General features: G+C 35.5%; 1 protein-coding gene across 1 annotated transcript in view; it reads right to left on the bottom strand.

The window, feature by feature from the left end:
• Positions 1–18,233, bottom strand: part of MYO16 (myosin XVI) — a 312,759-nt gene that overhangs the window by 173,901 nt on the left and 120,625 nt on the right. The window contains exons 10-12 of the mRNA XM_026073032.1: positions 13,602–13,752; positions 4,614–4,724; positions 2,715–2,780 (exon numbers count right to left, since the gene is read on the bottom strand). Of these exons, the coding sequence (XP_025928817.1) occupies positions 2,715–2,780; positions 4,614–4,724; positions 13,602–13,752 (328 nt within the window). The remainder of the gene's footprint in view (positions 1–2,714; positions 2,781–4,613; positions 4,725–13,601; positions 13,753–18,233) is intronic.

The raw sequence follows: 18,233 nt of genomic DNA, 5'->3' as shown, positions 1-18,233 counted from the left end.
ATGAGGTTGTGAGCAGAAGCACAAATCATTTTGCAAATATTCTTAAATAAATAATTTTGGATGTCTTGTTATATAGTTTTTTTAGACTTCCTCATGGGTCTGGAAAATTAAGACAGGTCCCACAGGAACCCACAGCTTTCTGGAGTGGCAGGTGGAGGCTGGTTGGAACACTAGAAAGCATCTAAAATACTAGATGAGAACGGTTAAATAACTCTATTTCCCCCTTTCCATCATGCCCAGCTCACTCTAACCATTCTTTCTAACAGTCTTTCCATCACAGTGTTGTTTTTTATTTGCTCCTGTTTTCAAAGTTTTCTTTCCTACCTTGTTGGCCCTCCCAGCTTCTTTTCTTCATTTTTCCTTTCGTTTAGTTAATTTCCCTCCAAAGCAGAGCTGTTCCCCCCAATAGCAATAGTGAAAATCATGTATTATTTACTGCCATCACATTGACCTCTGTATTTTTTATCACCTGTTCCCATGCCTGTATTATTTATTTAGATACTAAACTCTTTAATCTTCGGACCACCTACAAAAACAAGACTAAACAAGATTAAAAGAGAATACATCCATACCAATTCTCACAGAATCATTTCAGCATGGCACAAACCACCATGAAGGAACTTAACACATTTATTCTCACTGCCTAATGTTGCAAGTTTTTTGCAAGGTTAGATATTTTACTAGTTGGTAATTTAAACAAATTATTTCTGCCCTGTCCTAATCACAAATAAGTACTGCACAAAGGAGGATGACCGTAGTACAAGCTGTTTCTACAAAGTAGCTACAATGGTATCTCTAAAATGGTATCTGCATGTTCCCAGTAGCTATAGTGTATTTCAGTGTTAAAATGCATTAATATCATCATCTGGCAGTTGCATCAAATGAAGCAATGTATAACAGTGCTCATTAGTGTATGATTCTTTATGTCATCTCAGAATGAAAAACTGCTCATAAAATGATTTATTCTAGTCATTAGAAGTCTATTGGAAGTAACTTTTGGAGGTCAATGCAGCATAAAAAATTAAAGACTGCCAATAAGAATGAAAAGTGATTAAAAAAGAAGCAAATATAAAATGTTGCTGTTATTGAACAAGGTACATGATCATCCTTTCATTCTTTCATCCTGGATTTAAAAACAATGTCAAGCCCAATATATCTTCACATTCTTTGATAGCTAACAAACCACATACCTGAAAGAATAACACTACCTAATGAGCCACATCATATAGCATGTCAGTGTCTACAGAGGAATTTACATCATCAATTTTTATTACTTTAATTCACAGACCGTCTAATACTTATAGACTTTGATATAATACCAACTAAGCCGCTGCAGTATATTTGAGCATTTCTGTAACCAACAGCAGAGAAAACAAAACTATCTTATAAACATGTTTTGATCAGCTGGGAAATATCTGTCTAATGCACAAGACTATGCAGATAATAATGACGGACTGAAAGCAATGTCCATCCCAGATGACCCAAAACAGGATCACAGGACATTAAGAGTCTCCTACTAAAATTGGCTAAAACAGGCCTATCATAGACAGGTCAAGAGAAGACGCAGCAAACATTCAGGAAACATTTTAATACTTAAGCCTATCACCTAAATTCTTTTTCTTTACAGTTCTATACTGGTGCACAAACTCATTGTATATCTAACACAAAACACACAGTGACAGGAAAACTATCACCACCCAAACCTTGTGGATGATTTCCATTTCTACAACCCAGATTTGGAATCCAAACTTGGAACCTGCAGTTAGTGCTATCAAAGGTCACATCATTTATTTCCCTCAGTTCTACTATCGATATACCCAAAGCCACACAACATAGCAAAGAGCCACAGTTTTCTAACCACATTTTTGAACTCTTTATAATACCTGTAAACTCAATAAACATATTTGGACACTGCCTACCAAAACAGGGGACCTGATATCAGTGCAATAACAAGGAAAAATCAACATGCTAGTACTTTGTCTCTGAAATGGCTGGGTGAGGATGAAGCAGACATCAGATAATCTGAATTTACGTTATTCCCACAGACCTACAAAGTCAAGTGAATTTAGTACCAGTGCCTAGGTACTGAAAAGGTAAAGCCCTTTGTAAAGAACTAATCTCCATCTCATATGTCTGCCCTTGCCAGACACAGCAGCTCTGTCTGACTGCCCCAGGGCAGAGCTAAGCTCTCGCTGAGCGCTCTGGGCTCACTGCCTCTACGGTGTCTGAACCAACGGCCTGGTGTGGAGCACAGACAGCAAGTTTGAGCCTTTCTGGAACTCACCAACTTGCCACTCCCTTAATTACGTTTAGGGACCGGGGCAGGGGGCCGTGACCTCAAACAAGCAGTGCATGAAATATGCTTGTGTCTTCTTGCAAGACTGAAGTTTGGCAGTGGCAGAAACCACCAAGGACAAGATATACATCAGGAAATATTTTTAAACAATCATAAATGCTACTGCTCAACACCCCCCCCCCCCAAAAAAAAAAAACCAAAAAAACCCTGTAGGAAGGTGGCTGCTCTACAAATAAGACACTGGGAGCAAAAATACTAGTATATTTGAAGAAATCAATATTCCTTTCACTAAAATGTTAAACTGAGATGCTCTCAACATAAAAATGGGCATGTATGTTAATTTTCAGGGTTTGGCAATAAAAAATATGAAACCACTGAAAAAGGTCAACATTGTAACATTTAAACAGGCAATGCTTACCATGGTAGAATATATAGGAAGTTCTTTAAATGGGTTAACAAGCAACAGTATATCACCAATGTAGGTCTGAAAATAAAAAGAAAGGGGGTAAATGGTTTTCTTCCAGAAAAGCCTTTTGGCAAAAGCAACTTAAATCTACTTATCAACATATTAAATATAATTTGAGAATTCAGGGCCTTTTGAATTCCTAACTTTAAATGGAGATCCAAATTTACAATTCAGATAGTATTAATTATTCTTTTTGTAATAAAACTGAGTTCTTCATAACACAAAATTATGCACAGCAGAATTGCACTGCATATATTATTGTTAGATTATCTGAAAGTTAATTTGTAATTCACCATTTGTTAGATTACAAAAATGTGACATCCTTACCACATAAACAAGTTCCTTAATAAATTTATTATGGGAGAGATGATAGAATGTAGTGATGCTTACATTGCTTATGCTGAATTGATATATTAAAATGTGTTGCTTGTGGAATAAGACAAAGGAATTGATACATTTATAAATATTTCTACATTTGTGTATGTGTATATGCACATACTCATACACATATAGAAAAAACACACTGGCTATATTAAAATCAGTATCAAATTACCCACTGATTCCAAAGTTGCCAAGGTTTTACTATTTCATATTCAAACACTCATACTTGAAAGGTGTACTTAAATATGACAGTGTAGCTCACCCTTGTCACTATACTTCTCACCCCACACACATCGCTGCTGCTGTATCACAAATTTATTCTTTCTTAGAATGGAAAAATTCCAGGCCTCTGTCCCTGAAAAAGTTAGACAGCAAACTAGCATGTGAACAGCCCAGTGATGCTGCCCTTTTCAAAATGAAATATTTTGGTTTTGGGAGGTGGCGAATAATGCCTTCTGTAATGAATCTACTTTTTTTCTTCTGAAGTGCCATAATTTATTTCCTCTTTCTCTCCCAAATTGATTTCAGTTTTGGGTTTTCTGAAGAACTGAACTTCATTAAGCTTCATGAAGCACAAAACAGGAACTGTACAGTGCTAAGGAGGATTTCAGTTTGGAATTTAGTCCAAGGACTTTCCCTTCTAAGACTGTGAACCAAATCACTCAAAGATGCAATTCCTGTATTCCTTTAGTCTGAACAGTGCAATCAACTCATAAATTTAAAACAGATTTGCATTTTTCACATTCACAGGTAACTTGGCTGTTCAAGAAACTAGAAAAAGGGATTATGAACAGGGATGCCAAAATTTTCATGTGCAGCTTTTTATGCAGAAGCTATCTATACCTAACTGAATGCTTCCTGTGTTTAATAGGGCAAAAACAGGAAAATTTGCTTTAGAGAAATCTCTTTATAATTCTTTCATTTGGTATCTAAACAACTAACATTTCAATACAGAGAGAATGATCTGTGTAGATGATAGGAAATGATAATGAGGAATCAAATCTCCCATGCTGATTTTTATTTCTTTAAAAATCTAAATTCATTTTCAATTTCCAGTAATCACATGCACAATTAAAATTAAGTTAACATAATGTTAAAGATGGAGGGATCTTTTGGTAGTTTGATAGAGATTACATGTGCCCATCCCATTTTACCAATACACTTTCTCTGTGAAAAAAACATACACACCGGTTTTATCCAAACCTATTTGAAGCATTATTCCATTTTTTATATCTGATTCCTAAATCTGATTTTATATCTGATATTCCTAAATAAGCTTATAAAATTTTAGGGCTTACACACACATATGTCCTGTTCCATTTAAATATTAGTCATGGGTACTGGCCAAGTTAGTGTCCAGTAACTATGAAAGTAATTCTATTCCTCCTATTCTCTCATTTGTTCTTTTGTGAAAGCTGACTGTTGATAGGTGAATAGCAACACTGCTGTGGCAGTTTCAAAGCAACTCACGTATATCTGATCATTATTGAAACGCTTCTGAATCTCGTAAAGCAGGCTGCTGTCTGTTAGCTCATTCAAAGAAGCCAGGTCATCATTAGGAGCTGGAGGCATTAGCTTGATCTGGAAAAGAAAAATTATACAGAGAAATAAAAAAACTTCACAACCAACGACCCTGTGCTATAATATTCTAACCTCAAGTATAAGACCAGATCATCAGAGTTTATGGAAATTTATGAAAAATGCACTAGAAAACTAGAAAGTTGTCACTCCTCCCAAACAACCACACATTGCTAATCTTAAGCAAGAGAAGCATATCAAACACCATCATCAATGTTAAGGTGTATAATTGAATGAATCTGATGGGCTTTTAAGAACACAGACTCCTACTTAAGTGCCATTTGCCATCCCTGAATCCATAAAGACTCCCAGCTCAAGTGCAGTTCTCCTGCTCTCTTCATTAACTGTTTATGGCAGAAGAAATAAAGACTATAAAAGTTAATGCACTTGTAAACTATTTATTGCCTAATATGGAACAAAGCTCTCATATTACTCTTCGTCACACAGAATTTAAAATTCTATTAGAATTTTTTTTCTGCAGAATAAATGCAAGTTAATAAGAAGGGGGAATCATGTTGTCAAGGAGACCAGAAGAGATTCAGAAGCACCTACTGTAGCCCAAACTGGTGAATGAAATGAGCTGAGTATTTTTCAGATTTAGAAGGAACAATATAAGCCCTGCAAGGCAAAGTAAATACTAAGGAAACAAAAAGAATTATCAAAAGACAAAACTGGACACAGAAACAAAAAGAGTCAGCGATAAGGGAAATATGATTAAAGACACAATAAACTGTGATATCCCAAGCAATGTGCTTATAAATATGATCTACACTTAAAATGCAGGTTAATTCTTTTTTCATGTCAGCCCAAAGAAAAGTATTTTTGCATGTCACCAGAACACCTAGAAACAGCAAATTCTCATGTGACAGATGGTAGAATGATTTGAGTTTAATGCAGAAGTACTCTGTGGTGTCTATTCTGAGGATAGACGACAGAGAAGAAACGTGTTTGTTCTCCTGTTCTGATTAAGGTGAAGGCCTGGGAGAAAGGCAGACACTGCTCCTTCCCAGAGAGCAGTGGCTCACCTTCAGCCTCTGGAGCAGAGATGGAAGCAGCAAGCAGACCAGCAGATTTTTGAGGGAACCAGGAGGTTGCTTCTGGCAAGGAGCAGACCACAATGATTATGGATAGCAATGTATAATACCAGGGACCTGATCCTGACCTACTGAACTTCCACATAGTTTTCATGGGTTTACGGTCTAGTTCGGAGAACATGACATTCTGGGTTCTCTTCCTAAATTTGTCAGCGCTGCACGGTGTGATATTGTTGAATAATTTCATCTTTCATCTCAATGAAATAAGACTTAACATCATCACTTTGGCTCATTGTTCTAAGTTTCTTGAAACATATACACAAACACTCATTCCCATGCCATATTAGGCAACCATGAGCAAACACTAGGGAGCTTGTAGTAATAAGCAAGCAGGATGAATCAGATATGATTTTATATCTTCTCTAAACCATACAGCTTTGGTCATATCAATAATTTTCTTCTAAAAAATAGGAGTATTTAATACCAGTATCAACAGACAGAAAACAACTCCTATTTTTCCAAGAAAAAACAAACAACCCACACCAAACATCACAACCACAAAACCACTAGCCGTTGTGAGATAAAACAAAATCCTGTTGTTTTTTCTATTTAAATATTTCACCAGCTTTACTCCCATTTATGTGTTGGTATATATGGTACAACTGAAGCTACAAACCTGGAAATCCTCTCTACTCTACAGAGAGAGAAATACAAATACAGTTTGTAGAATCAACTCCATGCGATGCTTTACACTAAAAATTGGGTTCAAGATGCTTGTCAAAAATGACTGCTCTCACATCAGCACAAAAAAAACAAGAGACAGCTCTTTTTAACTGTAGTTCTGGTAGCAAATGCTTTTTCTGTTTTCCTTTTCTTGTTTGCCTCTGTACTTATTACATGCTTGACTCACAGCATGCTGCTATCAACAATTTTTCTTAGCTTCCAAGCTTTCTTATGGGCTTAATTATCCTAATATCCTAGTGTCCCCATTTGCTCACAGTCCAAACAAATTGTCAATTATTACACCTGGCTTTCACTTGCACAACTCAGCCTACACTTGTCTTCATTTAAGTCCAGCACTGAATAAAGAGACACCAGCTTAATCACTCCAAAGAAACTGCCAAGTAGAGCAAAAGTAGCTCTAAGAAATAAAGCATAGGAAGCATGAAGCCACAGCTCCTTGCAGAGGAAATGTATATTTAGCAAGGGTTGCTAGCTCCCAGATCCTGCAGAGTCTCAGAGCCCTTGCAGTGCCTTTTGGCTGCGAAGGGCACATCTCTACTCTTTTGTCCACTTCAAGCACTATAGATACTATTGCATCTTTTTTTTCTTGTAAGTAGCCCTAACCTGGTGATTTTCGCAATAATATTGGGGGCCTCAAAAAGCTACCACTTTCAGAACGCTAGAGCGACTGGAAAAATTTGCTCTAGACTTCAAACATTTCCTTGCTAGTCCTCTAAAGACAAATATATTCCGTAAAAAAATAGTGTTTAAAATAAGTACATGAGGAAAGTGACAAAGTCCTCACAGAAAGCTGTCTCCTTTTTTTTTCAGCTCTACCAACAGGCAAGAAATGTTGCCTGCTAAAATGGTATTTGTAAGCCTCATGTGCATGCAACAGCAGGAATATCAGCAAGAGCTTTTTCAATGTTTTTCCACTCAGCCACTAAAAGAGGAAAGGAAGGCATCAAATCTGCATTCCATCTGCGACAGATGTTGAACTAGACAAAGAAAGCAGTACCCCACAAAAAAAGTAAGGAAAATGTACCTTACAACAGTAGCTCTAGAATGTACAGTCTGGATAGATCAAGTGAAGACTCCTACCTCCCACCCCCCAAGTTTTCAGGAAATTTTAACCTGATTTCTTATATTCACGGATTTTCAATAAAAGATTAAACATCAAAGGAATCATCACCACTTTAAAAAAGCCCTTGGAAAAAATACTTCAGCTTGCCTTTAGATTCCCTTTAAAATTACCTGAACAAGCTTGAGACAAAGAGACAATGACTGTTTAGAAGTAGAACAAATTCGTTCTCTTTTCGAAGCCTACTGAATAACAGCAGTGAAGGGTCTGGGGTTTCTCTCAGTTTGCAGCTATGCTGAGTTATATTACAGAAAACAAATTTCAAAACACAAACTTTATATACTTCTTGGGCTTATGTGCTTTATCATAGCCGCAAGAGTCAGTATTAGACCAGCTACACAGACGTACAAAAATGAGAAGACAGAAGAACCCAATTACATATTAATGTTGCTTTGTATTTCCTGCTTTCCCTGCAGAAATTGTGAAAAAATAGCTCTCATTCCATTAAGTCCAGAAAGGCATAAATGTGCAAATACAACAGAATAGGTAGCTCAAGGAGTTAATTTACTAGATTTACCTTATCTATTTTTTTTTAAATATACATGTAAAATGTACTTACCTACACACATAAATTGTGGAGATACGCAAATAGGCTAGCTGAAAATTTCACAATGAGCTTACTTCTCATGTACGTTACCACTGTCCTCAATTCACTGACCCATCTCTTTCAAAAGAGACATATTCAGAGAAGTGGAGCAGTAAGAACTATCAAAATGCTACTATGACTATTCTCTTTTGTCTTATTGAGTTGGGAAATGTTGACTTTCTGTGATTCTTCTTAAAATATTTGTATTTTCCAGCTCCAAGGACAGACATACACGTCCGGAAACCACAGGCTGCCCACTAGATCTATGTCTTTCTGTCTGTCCATTCTGGAAGTATATTCCTCATCCCACAAAAGTGAGTGCAGATTTTTCTGTCACACAGAAGATGGCATTTGTTGCTTTTTTTATCACGCCTGTCAGATGCAAGACTGGCTAGAAATCAAAAATTCTACTTGGCAAAAAAGTAAATTAAATTTTGACATTTCTTTTTGATGATGCATGTTGGAATAGAACAAAATGCACAAAAGAATTCCAAGGACTTTTTAAAGTTTCGCATAGAGAGAAAGCAAAACAGGATCATGTATATACCTTACTCTCTTGTGTCCTGTCAAAACTCAGAACTCCCATACCATAGTGCCATAGAGCAAGTTTCTTGTAATTTATCCTCCAGAGCTTTAATTTTGTAAAAAGATTAAATCTACACTAGGCTGGAGACAAAGAAACTATGTCTTTATTTGTAAATAAAAGAAGGGTTTGGACACGGATTATAGCACTGGCCTGGGATTCTCCATAGTTTTTGAACTGTTGGCACACTTCCTTGCATGGTTTTGGCCCATGCTAGCTAGTGCTTCTGTAGATAAATCTGTGTATGATTCAGGTCACATGTTAACGGCCACGCCCAGTAGGCAGTCTGGAAACGGTGACATTTTTGAGGAGGAAGAGAGTTTTGTCTTATGGATGTGCACTGAGCCATCCCACATGGCCCTAGACCAGGGAACAGGCTCTGCCTTGTTTTATTTTATAATATAGGTATAGCCTAAGATGCCGAGTCTGTAGATAGATATAGAAATATAGTCTGTGGAAATGTGAAGTGCTCAGTTAAATTCCTGGCTGAGAAAATGAGGGAATCCAAATCTCTCACAACCAACATTTTTCTACAAAGTTTAGGGTTTGGTGATTCAGCATTTTCTAACAAACTCGTTATATTAAAAATTGCAGTTAGCTCAATGAGCAAGTAAATAACCTAAAAAAATGCATTAAAACTGAGATAGTAGAATGAGAAATAAGACATTCTAAATGCATTTAACTCACAAATGATTTGACCTAGGCATAAACACTATTTATATTATTAATAATTTATTTGAGGGCACCTTCAAATTCTATTCTGCTCATTGCCTCTTCTGAGCACACAGACGAGTTTTCTCTATTTTTTCCCTTGCTGTCTGTATTTGGCTATCATAGTAACATGCTGCATATTTTAGAAGACAGTCATAAAAGAAAGATAACCATAAAAACAACATAAGTTCTAAAATAACTATGTCTTAGGAAGTTATTAGTTTTGAAATCTTTTAATGCTAACAATGAAGATTCCTATTTACACACTTAAATTAGATACACTTAAGAGCATTCACAATCTGCTCAGATAATAATCTCTAGTGTTTTTATTTTTTAATTATTTGTGTCACTGAAATAAGTATGCATTCTAGGTTTTATGTGCAATACTATGATGTACACTGCTGTCCCTTGTGCATGTGGTAAGTGATACTGGAACAATAAAAAGGACACCAGGGGATACTTGGCCACACAGTTTATGCGGCCAACAATATGTAAACAAGAATTATGTGCCAAAGACAAAATATTAAGAAAAGAATGGCCTAATTAACAAAAAGAAAAGATTTAATCTATCTTTGTTTGTAGAATGAAGCACATAATTCCAGGCCAGTGATTTCAATCTACTATCAGAAAAATATCCTTCCCAGCTGAGAGGAAAAGAAATTGTCCACTATGCTAAAATTTTGGGAATTATTCATACTGCTTTCTTTGTTTGTCAGCACAGACCTTGAAATTACAGATGATCAAAGAACAGCTTTTACCTCGGAAAAGAAAAAGCTAGTATAAGCCAAGTGAGACTAAAAATGCTTTATCAATGTAGTCATTTGACCTCCTATATTTCATGCAATAAAAATCTTACTTCCTGAGAAATAATATTTTGCTAAGTCTCTTTTTCATTATTTTTGCAATAAAAAAAATGGAAGCTACATATAAATCTAAACTGTTATTTTTCTCAAAGCCAAAAAAGTTTTGTGCTTTCTGTATTAAAAATGCATATTTCAGATGTAATAAGATGAAAATTTTCTCTCTGATCCCCCAATAAAGGCCTAATTTGCATGCCATATTGCCTATGCATGTATGATATTTCTGACACAAAGAGTATGAAATATCATGCTGATCCATTTTAATAATATATGAACATAAAATCCAAGTAATGACTCCACATATCGTAATGAAAAATTAAACAGAACATAATTACTTTGAACGTAGTTTGGAATGCAGCTGGTAAGGATAAATGATAGTGAACCTCATTAGAATTAGTATACCTCAGAGATGTGTGGGGGGGAGTGTTCAAAGCATTCCATTGGTATCAGCAATAAATAAAAATTTCACTTCTCAATAATAAACAGTAATAAAATACAGCAATAATAAAATAATAATAAAATGTGCTATTTGGAAAGACCAACTCTGAAAATTCAGATCTGCACATTATACATACATATATATATACGATACATATCTACAGTTCAGAATGTGTGCCAAATAGTACAGAATAAAATCCTTCCTTCTCAAAAGGAGAGAACAACAAAAAAAGTTGCTGCTACATTAACAAGAATATTCAAAGCAGCCAGGAAGTTTGGTCTTGATTGCTTTGCTTCAACTGTGATACTTTTTACTTTCTCTTGATTCTTAGGGCCAGCTCATGATCGGTAGCTCCTTATTCCAAAAGAGAAGAGAATGAAAGAAACAAAGCACTGTAAAGCAATATGGTTAAGTTACTGCAGCTTACTCTTCCGTAACAACTGAGACTGCCAATTAATATGGCAAAAAACTTAGCAAGAGCACACTGAAACAAGAAATAGCTATGACAGAAAGGCCAGTTTCCAGGTTGCCACCTATTTCACTTAAAAAAAAAAAAAGTGCTCATATTTTCATCTTGACAAAACATAGGAAGCTAGCATCTTGACTTCAGCTAAATATCTCTGGAAAGGACCTTTTAGAATTTGTCTGTAGTGGCAAAAATCTTATTTAACCCTTTGTGCAATGGTCTGACCTCTATGATTTCATATCAAGAACATAAAAAATAAAGGCAATAATGATTTCTCTAGTTTACTAAAACTGAGTTATTTCCTCAAGTGATTAAGTTATTTTCTCCTCTTTTTTTCCATAAGAGCTTATTAAGCCCTAGCCAACAGAGAAATTGTGTTAATATATGAGTTTTTTTGTTTTAATGTAACCAGTCATTTAAAAGTGTAACAACTGAAATAGTAAGGTCCATGTTCCTAACCTATATTCCCTGTTAGCACTACCTTCCCAGATAGGACTGTTCCTGATTATTGCTTCCAAGAGAGCATCACTCTTATTCAGCAACTGCAGATATCAGGCAAAGTTTGTACAGTTTTTACTGCTTCGAAAAGCCCACAAGACATTACTTCTTGTTCATGTAGAGCAGAATTTCACAGGGAGACTTCTGCAGAAATTTCTCAGCTAATGGGACTGAAAGAGATTCAACTTTAATTCTGCTTACTGTCACATCTTTGAATTGTGACTATTGCACAAAGTTTCAGTATGGTGAAATAGCAGAAGAAATACATTTTTGAAAATGCACTGGGACCCTGAAGTGGCTCTGGAACACCGTGGTAGAGGGGCATGGTGGAGAAGCATGAAGACCTCTGCTCTTTCTCACCGAAGTTCGCTGCTTTTCTTTCAATCAACTTCCGTATGCATTTTACTGCATGGACCGTAAAGGAAAAGTCTAGCCTAGAGATAATGAAAACTTTAAAAACTTTAGCTAGGACTGCAACAAAACAGAAACGAGCAGATGAAAATATATATGGTCTGGTCTACTTCAGCTTCTATCGAACGTGTAGAAGCAACTGGCAGTTTCAGCAAGACCCAGTTAGACACCTCCTTCTCTTCCCCCTCAATTATAGGAGGGTCCCTCCTAACATGGAGAAGCTTCCAAGCATTTACTTTCTCTACCAAAATTGCTTTTAGATTGACCATGTTGTCACCACATCAGTGCACAGTTAGCAAGGCCAGAATTTGTATGAAATGAGAACAAGATAGATGTCAACTATCTTCAGAATCACTTCATCAGAAGTGATCCCTTCTGATGGAGGGACTGCATAGGAACGTGGGTGCTAGATGAGATTCCAAAGCTGAGGATGTTCAGGGATGGACCTCATTGACTGAACTCATATGATTAACGCATTCCTCTGAAACTTATTCAAGAGGAAGCTGTGGTGGGTCTGCATGTTCCTGTCAAGGCAGGTGGGCAGTTCTTCTGAACTAAACATGGTTTAAATGAAATCAGAATCTGGCTCCTTTGTTACCTTTCAAACTCACAGTACATTATTTTAAATGGATATTTCTCCCCCTCCCCTCCACACCTCATATTCTGAAACAGCTTTTTCTTAAATGGCTTAATACTTCTAGAATATGTATTTCTTGAATACATGTAACAAAAAATAAAGCCCCTCTATCCCCCCCACCCCCAGTATTTAAGTTCTAAACATTCAAAGTTAGGACATGCCAGATTTACAATTATCCAAACAATGGGTAATTGCCTCTTTTTGCTTTCGCCCCATACACTGAGTGAGGTTGCGATCCTACGGAGAAAAAAATAACATGTCTCTAAATAATTAATGCCTATATACTAGTATATAAGCACAAGAAGGGGAGTTAACACTGCATCAGCAGCTGTAAATCTGGCAATTCCTATCTTTAAATTTACAGTTACTGACTTTGCTACTTAATATTCCCTCAAAATTCATTTTGTTTTAGGTTACGTTTCTTTCTTTTGTAAACCAAAGTGGAAGACAAGAGCATACTCTGGGCAGCACTAACAGTTGTCCCTCCCCGTTGTGAGCCATCAGTAGAGTGTGACCTGCCACCAGCCCCCCGACTGCCGCAGCCCCCAACCTGCCACCAGTCACTGGCAGAAAGCAGCTGCTCATTCCTCAGAGAGGAAACTCTTTGCATGGCCTAGATTGTGATCACAGGGAGTGATCAAGGAGACAAGGCTCTTTCCCACAGTGCAAATCATATTGCCATGTGGAGAGGGAAAAAATAGATGACTATGTTCTCAAGCTTCCTTGATCATTAAATTTGCAATTTCCAGTCCTAAGCACTAACCAGCATTTCAAAAAACAGCATGCGTTACCTGTTCAAGTTTGGTTGTACCGTTCACTGCAACATTTTCAGATGCACTGTCTTGAGATTGCTGCTTACATAAACCTTTAGCTGCATCTTTAAACATGGTGTCTTTCTCCAGCAAGCTGTCTTGCTTGGCAATTGGTAAAGCCAGGGGATTGCTACAAAGAGAATCAATAAAGCAATTACACTCCTTCAGAAGATGTCAGACAAACAAAAGATTGCCAAACGTGGGTGGCACAAACACAGAACTAAGATATAATTCAGGGCTGAGACAGTAGTTCCTGTTCCAAGTAGGAAAAAAAAAAAAAGGTAAGAAACAAAGACTGTTCACATACATTGGTCTGTACTCAAAGACACACAAGTCTCAGCAAGCACTTTGATTTAAAATTCATCTTTATGTATATCTGTTCTAAAGCAGAACTAAGCAAGCCAAACAGAATCTGCATGAGTTTGTATTTGACAACGCTAGGTTGGCAATCAATAGGCAATTTGAAAACTGAATTTAAAATACATAATTAACCTGCACAATAGTATTTTGAAAAGTAATATATTTTAAAATAATTCAATACAGATATTGGCATTGCAGTTAAAAAAACTGAAATCCAAAGTTTTTTAATAAAAGTCAATATACAAGTTATGTTTTATTTAGAAGAAAAGCTGCTTTGATTTTGTGATATGGTAAAAAAACAGCATATACACATATGCAAATACCCATACGCAGTCTGCACATGGTGATGTTTCCCTTACTGACACTTCAGACCATACAACACTTCTGAAAAACAACAATGCCAAAATCTTAGATGATTTTGGCCGTGCTGTACATCCACAGGAATGAGGAAGGAATTAATTCTAGGAGCTGAGTCCACAAATATCTCAGAAATAATCTTCTGACCTCTAAGAGTGCAAATAAGACAATCTCATGGCAGCTCCTTGCCATAATCCATGCACGATTTCTTTGACAGGAACTGTGGACTCAATGTGGGAATATGGGAATGGTGCATTCCACTATGGGATAAAGACCAGATGTCAACCTCCATTAAAAAAAAAAAAAATCTCATTTTTACTCTAGGTTATGTGAGTCTTATCACTGGTTATAATAAAGCCAGGATTATATATATATACTCAAGTATATAGTATATACTGAAATATAAACACTCAAGTTGACTCAAATGAAACGAAGCAGGACACACAGCTAACGCTGACTTCAGCTCAGGTTAAGAACTGCTAATAGAAACAGAAATGAAGTGTGAGCACTATTTTAGAAAGGTGCAGTCCTAAACAGAGGCAAAACACCTCCTAAGCAGAACCCTTTAGAAAACCAGTGTCAAAATAGTTTTTCACTGAAAAAAAGTCATACCAGCAAAACTGTTTTTTGATGAAATCCTATCAGTTATGATGAAATTTTGATTTGTAAAGACAGAAAAAATGTTTTGCAAATATGAAAATAATTGATTTCAGTATTTTGTAATGAAATATTGACATTTTCTTTTCTAATGATGTTGTGCTTCACACATTTTACATTAAATGTCTAGAGGGACACCAGTGAAGATAGTTTGTTTTTTTTTTAATGTACTGTTTTGATTGATCCAAGATGATTTTGTCATAAATTTATTTACCCAAATCACAGAATCAAAAGACCCAAGAGCCAACTATTTTTGCCTTTTGTCTTGATTTGGGCTGTAGAACAGAAGAGCTATTATCCAAGTCTTTTCATGAACCTTGGCAATTTTTAGATATCATACAACAAAAGATATCATTGATTAGGTTGTAGAAAAAATAAAATAGCTGTGACACCCTGAAGCAGAAGTGACTGGCACTATTTCACATTTTCCCCAGATTTAGAATTGAACAAAACACAATTAAATACCACTTTATTTTTGAATAGTCTTTTGCTATTCTCCAAAACTGCTCAAATTCCTTTGGACTAAATTATTTTCATATTTAACCACAACTAAATAGAAAATGTTAAAGAAAATTATAAGCCAAATGAAATCCAATATTAAAAATGCTAGCATTGCCACTTACAACTTTTTATTATTCATAAGATGCCTCTTTTAAATTGGGAAGAACCAGAATTTTTTTTTTTGCTATGAAATTTAACTTTTACTATTTACTCTTACCACTTTTGTGCTGATTATACAACATGCTTTAGAAACACTGTTTTTAAAATTTGGCTGTAAACTCCTCACCATATCCAGAAAAAAATAAACTTTTCAAGCGTTGCAGGAGAGAAATAGGTTGTAGAGGACAACAAAAGAAAATGTTTACTGTTGGGGAAAAATGGGGAAAAAACTGTTTACTGTTTCCACAGAGGCATTTTGAACTTAAAAGGACAAAAATGCATGAAATGCAAAACAAACCCATTTAATGGGAAGCATTAATACATATGAATAACAGTAAACCACAGAACATGACTTAAACAAGCAGAAGTGTTCCAAGTACTGATGTACAGAAGAATATCATATGAACTATGTGCATTTGTAAGACATTAATAGGACTTTAAGTGATGGAAATGCTAGCATATAATTCATATTACAACAAAAATGTGAATAATTACAAGAGAGAAAAAACAGATTAAGATCACTCAAACAGTTCTTTTTGTCTTAGGTTCAAGAAGACACCACAAAAAATAAAACTAATTGAAATAAAATGTTTCCAGGGAACAGAGTGGCTTTTTAGAAAAATATTTTTTTAACATTCATATATATTTCTATTAGTCACAAGATGAAGTCAAGAAGTGCCATTGAAAATTCCACTGCAGGACAGTGCAAAAGATTTTATGTTAATGCAAGCAAGTGAATTAGCATGAACTGTCATCTTCAATGATAATTAATAGATAATTAATAGATAATTAATCACAAAGGGAGGCTTGAGCCAAAATGATGTTGCATAATAGACAAGAAGGAGAGTTATCTAGGGTAATCTTATTTGAACAAGGAAGGACTGTTGCTACTGGCATATATAACAGCATGTTATATGGAGGAATAGTCACTTACATTTTTAGATGTATAAGCCATCATATACATAATTAATTTTTTTTAATGTGAGATGTTTTTCTATAAGTTGTCATCCTCCAGTATTTCTTGGTTTTCAAGAAAAAATAAATGATACAAAAAACGGGAGCTGGCAATAAAATAGTTTACATAGTTTTATCATCAATATTTGAATTGCTACTGCAGCTTCTAACTATGTAGAAAGATGTTAAAGAAAACTTTACATCAAGACAGACTCTGTACTGACATTTTCATATGAGCTCTTTGAATTTACAGCTTTTGTTGGAGAGCTATAACTTCTCAGTTCTGTTACGGTGATCCTTCCATAAGCAACTCTGAGATCCTCCAAACAATTTATAAGCCAGCCAATCTCTGTAAACTGCATAAACTCTGAAACTTCAGTCTAAAAACTTTTTAAAGTTCCACAAAGAAGACTTCAGAATGGATGAAACACTAGCAGAGTGTTCTAAAACACTAGAATAATTGAAATGCAAGTTGCTACATAAACGGTTATATGCTTTGTAAGAAAAAGAAAAATGTAATCTGTTTTCTTCTGTTGACTCACACACATCCACCTATGCTTTTACAGTCTTCCACTGATCTTGAAATGCATCCATTACTGTAATTAAAATTTACTTACTTAAATACATATTATAAAATATACAACATGACTAAGTTAGTATTATTTTGAGAATGAGTTCCCAATATTTTAGTACTTATTACTACCTAGATTACTGGATTATTTGTGAGTTTAGGACAAAATTCACCTAGAAAAGTTCTACAAATACATGTACTAAACTAGAATTGTTGTGGTGATTATTCAAGCCATATCACAAGCCTAAAGTTATCTTAAACGGACAGAGCCATTTTATTTCCTGAACCATAAGCTACGCTGATTAATGTTTTCTGGTAGAATTGTTTGCCAATGAAATGTGGGAATCTGTTCTGACTATATACCATTAGAACTAAAACTAATTACTTATTGTTCTGTCCTTTAGCTAGCTATCTTTATCATCCTTCAAAGAAACTCATATTGGCAGTAGAAAGACAAACTGATTATATAACAATGTGATCTCTAATACGAAATCAGCTTCCTACTCTTTGAACTCCACTGCCCACACATTTTACTGAGCCAGCTCCCACCATTTTTATTCACAAATGATAATATTTTAGCAAAATAGTAAGAAACACTTAGATAAAGTGGCAATGCATTAAGAAATGATACATCACAAACACATTTGTAAATCCTTATCACGGGATGCTGTTGACACACAAATTATAGAAATGAGTAAAATGCATTTCCTGAGAATTACCCTCCTAGTCCACCCCTCCTAAATCAGATAGACAAACAGACTCAGGAGAAGAACTATAAAAGGACAGTATTCTAATACTGGAATTACGGCTTCATAATAGCAGGAGTTCAGATGGATGAACTCGGTGATTGCCTAAAGGAAACTAGGTCCGCTTGATAACCTAGAATAATGAAAACATACTGACAACTAATCTTTTTTTTTTAACTGAGCAAAAATATTGACCTTCAGTTCATCTATTCCACAGTGTTCCAGAAATCAATACTGTAATTTAATCTAGAACCAGAAAAATTAGGTTTTGTTGACACAGCACAAGCTATTCACAATTGTTTGTTC

This window comes from Apteryx rowi, unplaced genomic scaffold (genome assembly GCF_003343035.1).
Source record: "Apteryx rowi isolate R43461 unplaced genomic scaffold, aptRow1 scaffold_359, whole genome shotgun sequence".
NCBI classification, from domain to species: Eukaryota; Metazoa; Chordata; class Aves; order Apterygiformes; family Apterygidae; genus Apteryx; species Apteryx rowi.
Note: the sequence above shows the minus strand (reverse complement) of the source record. Positions and strands in the feature narration are given on the sequence as shown.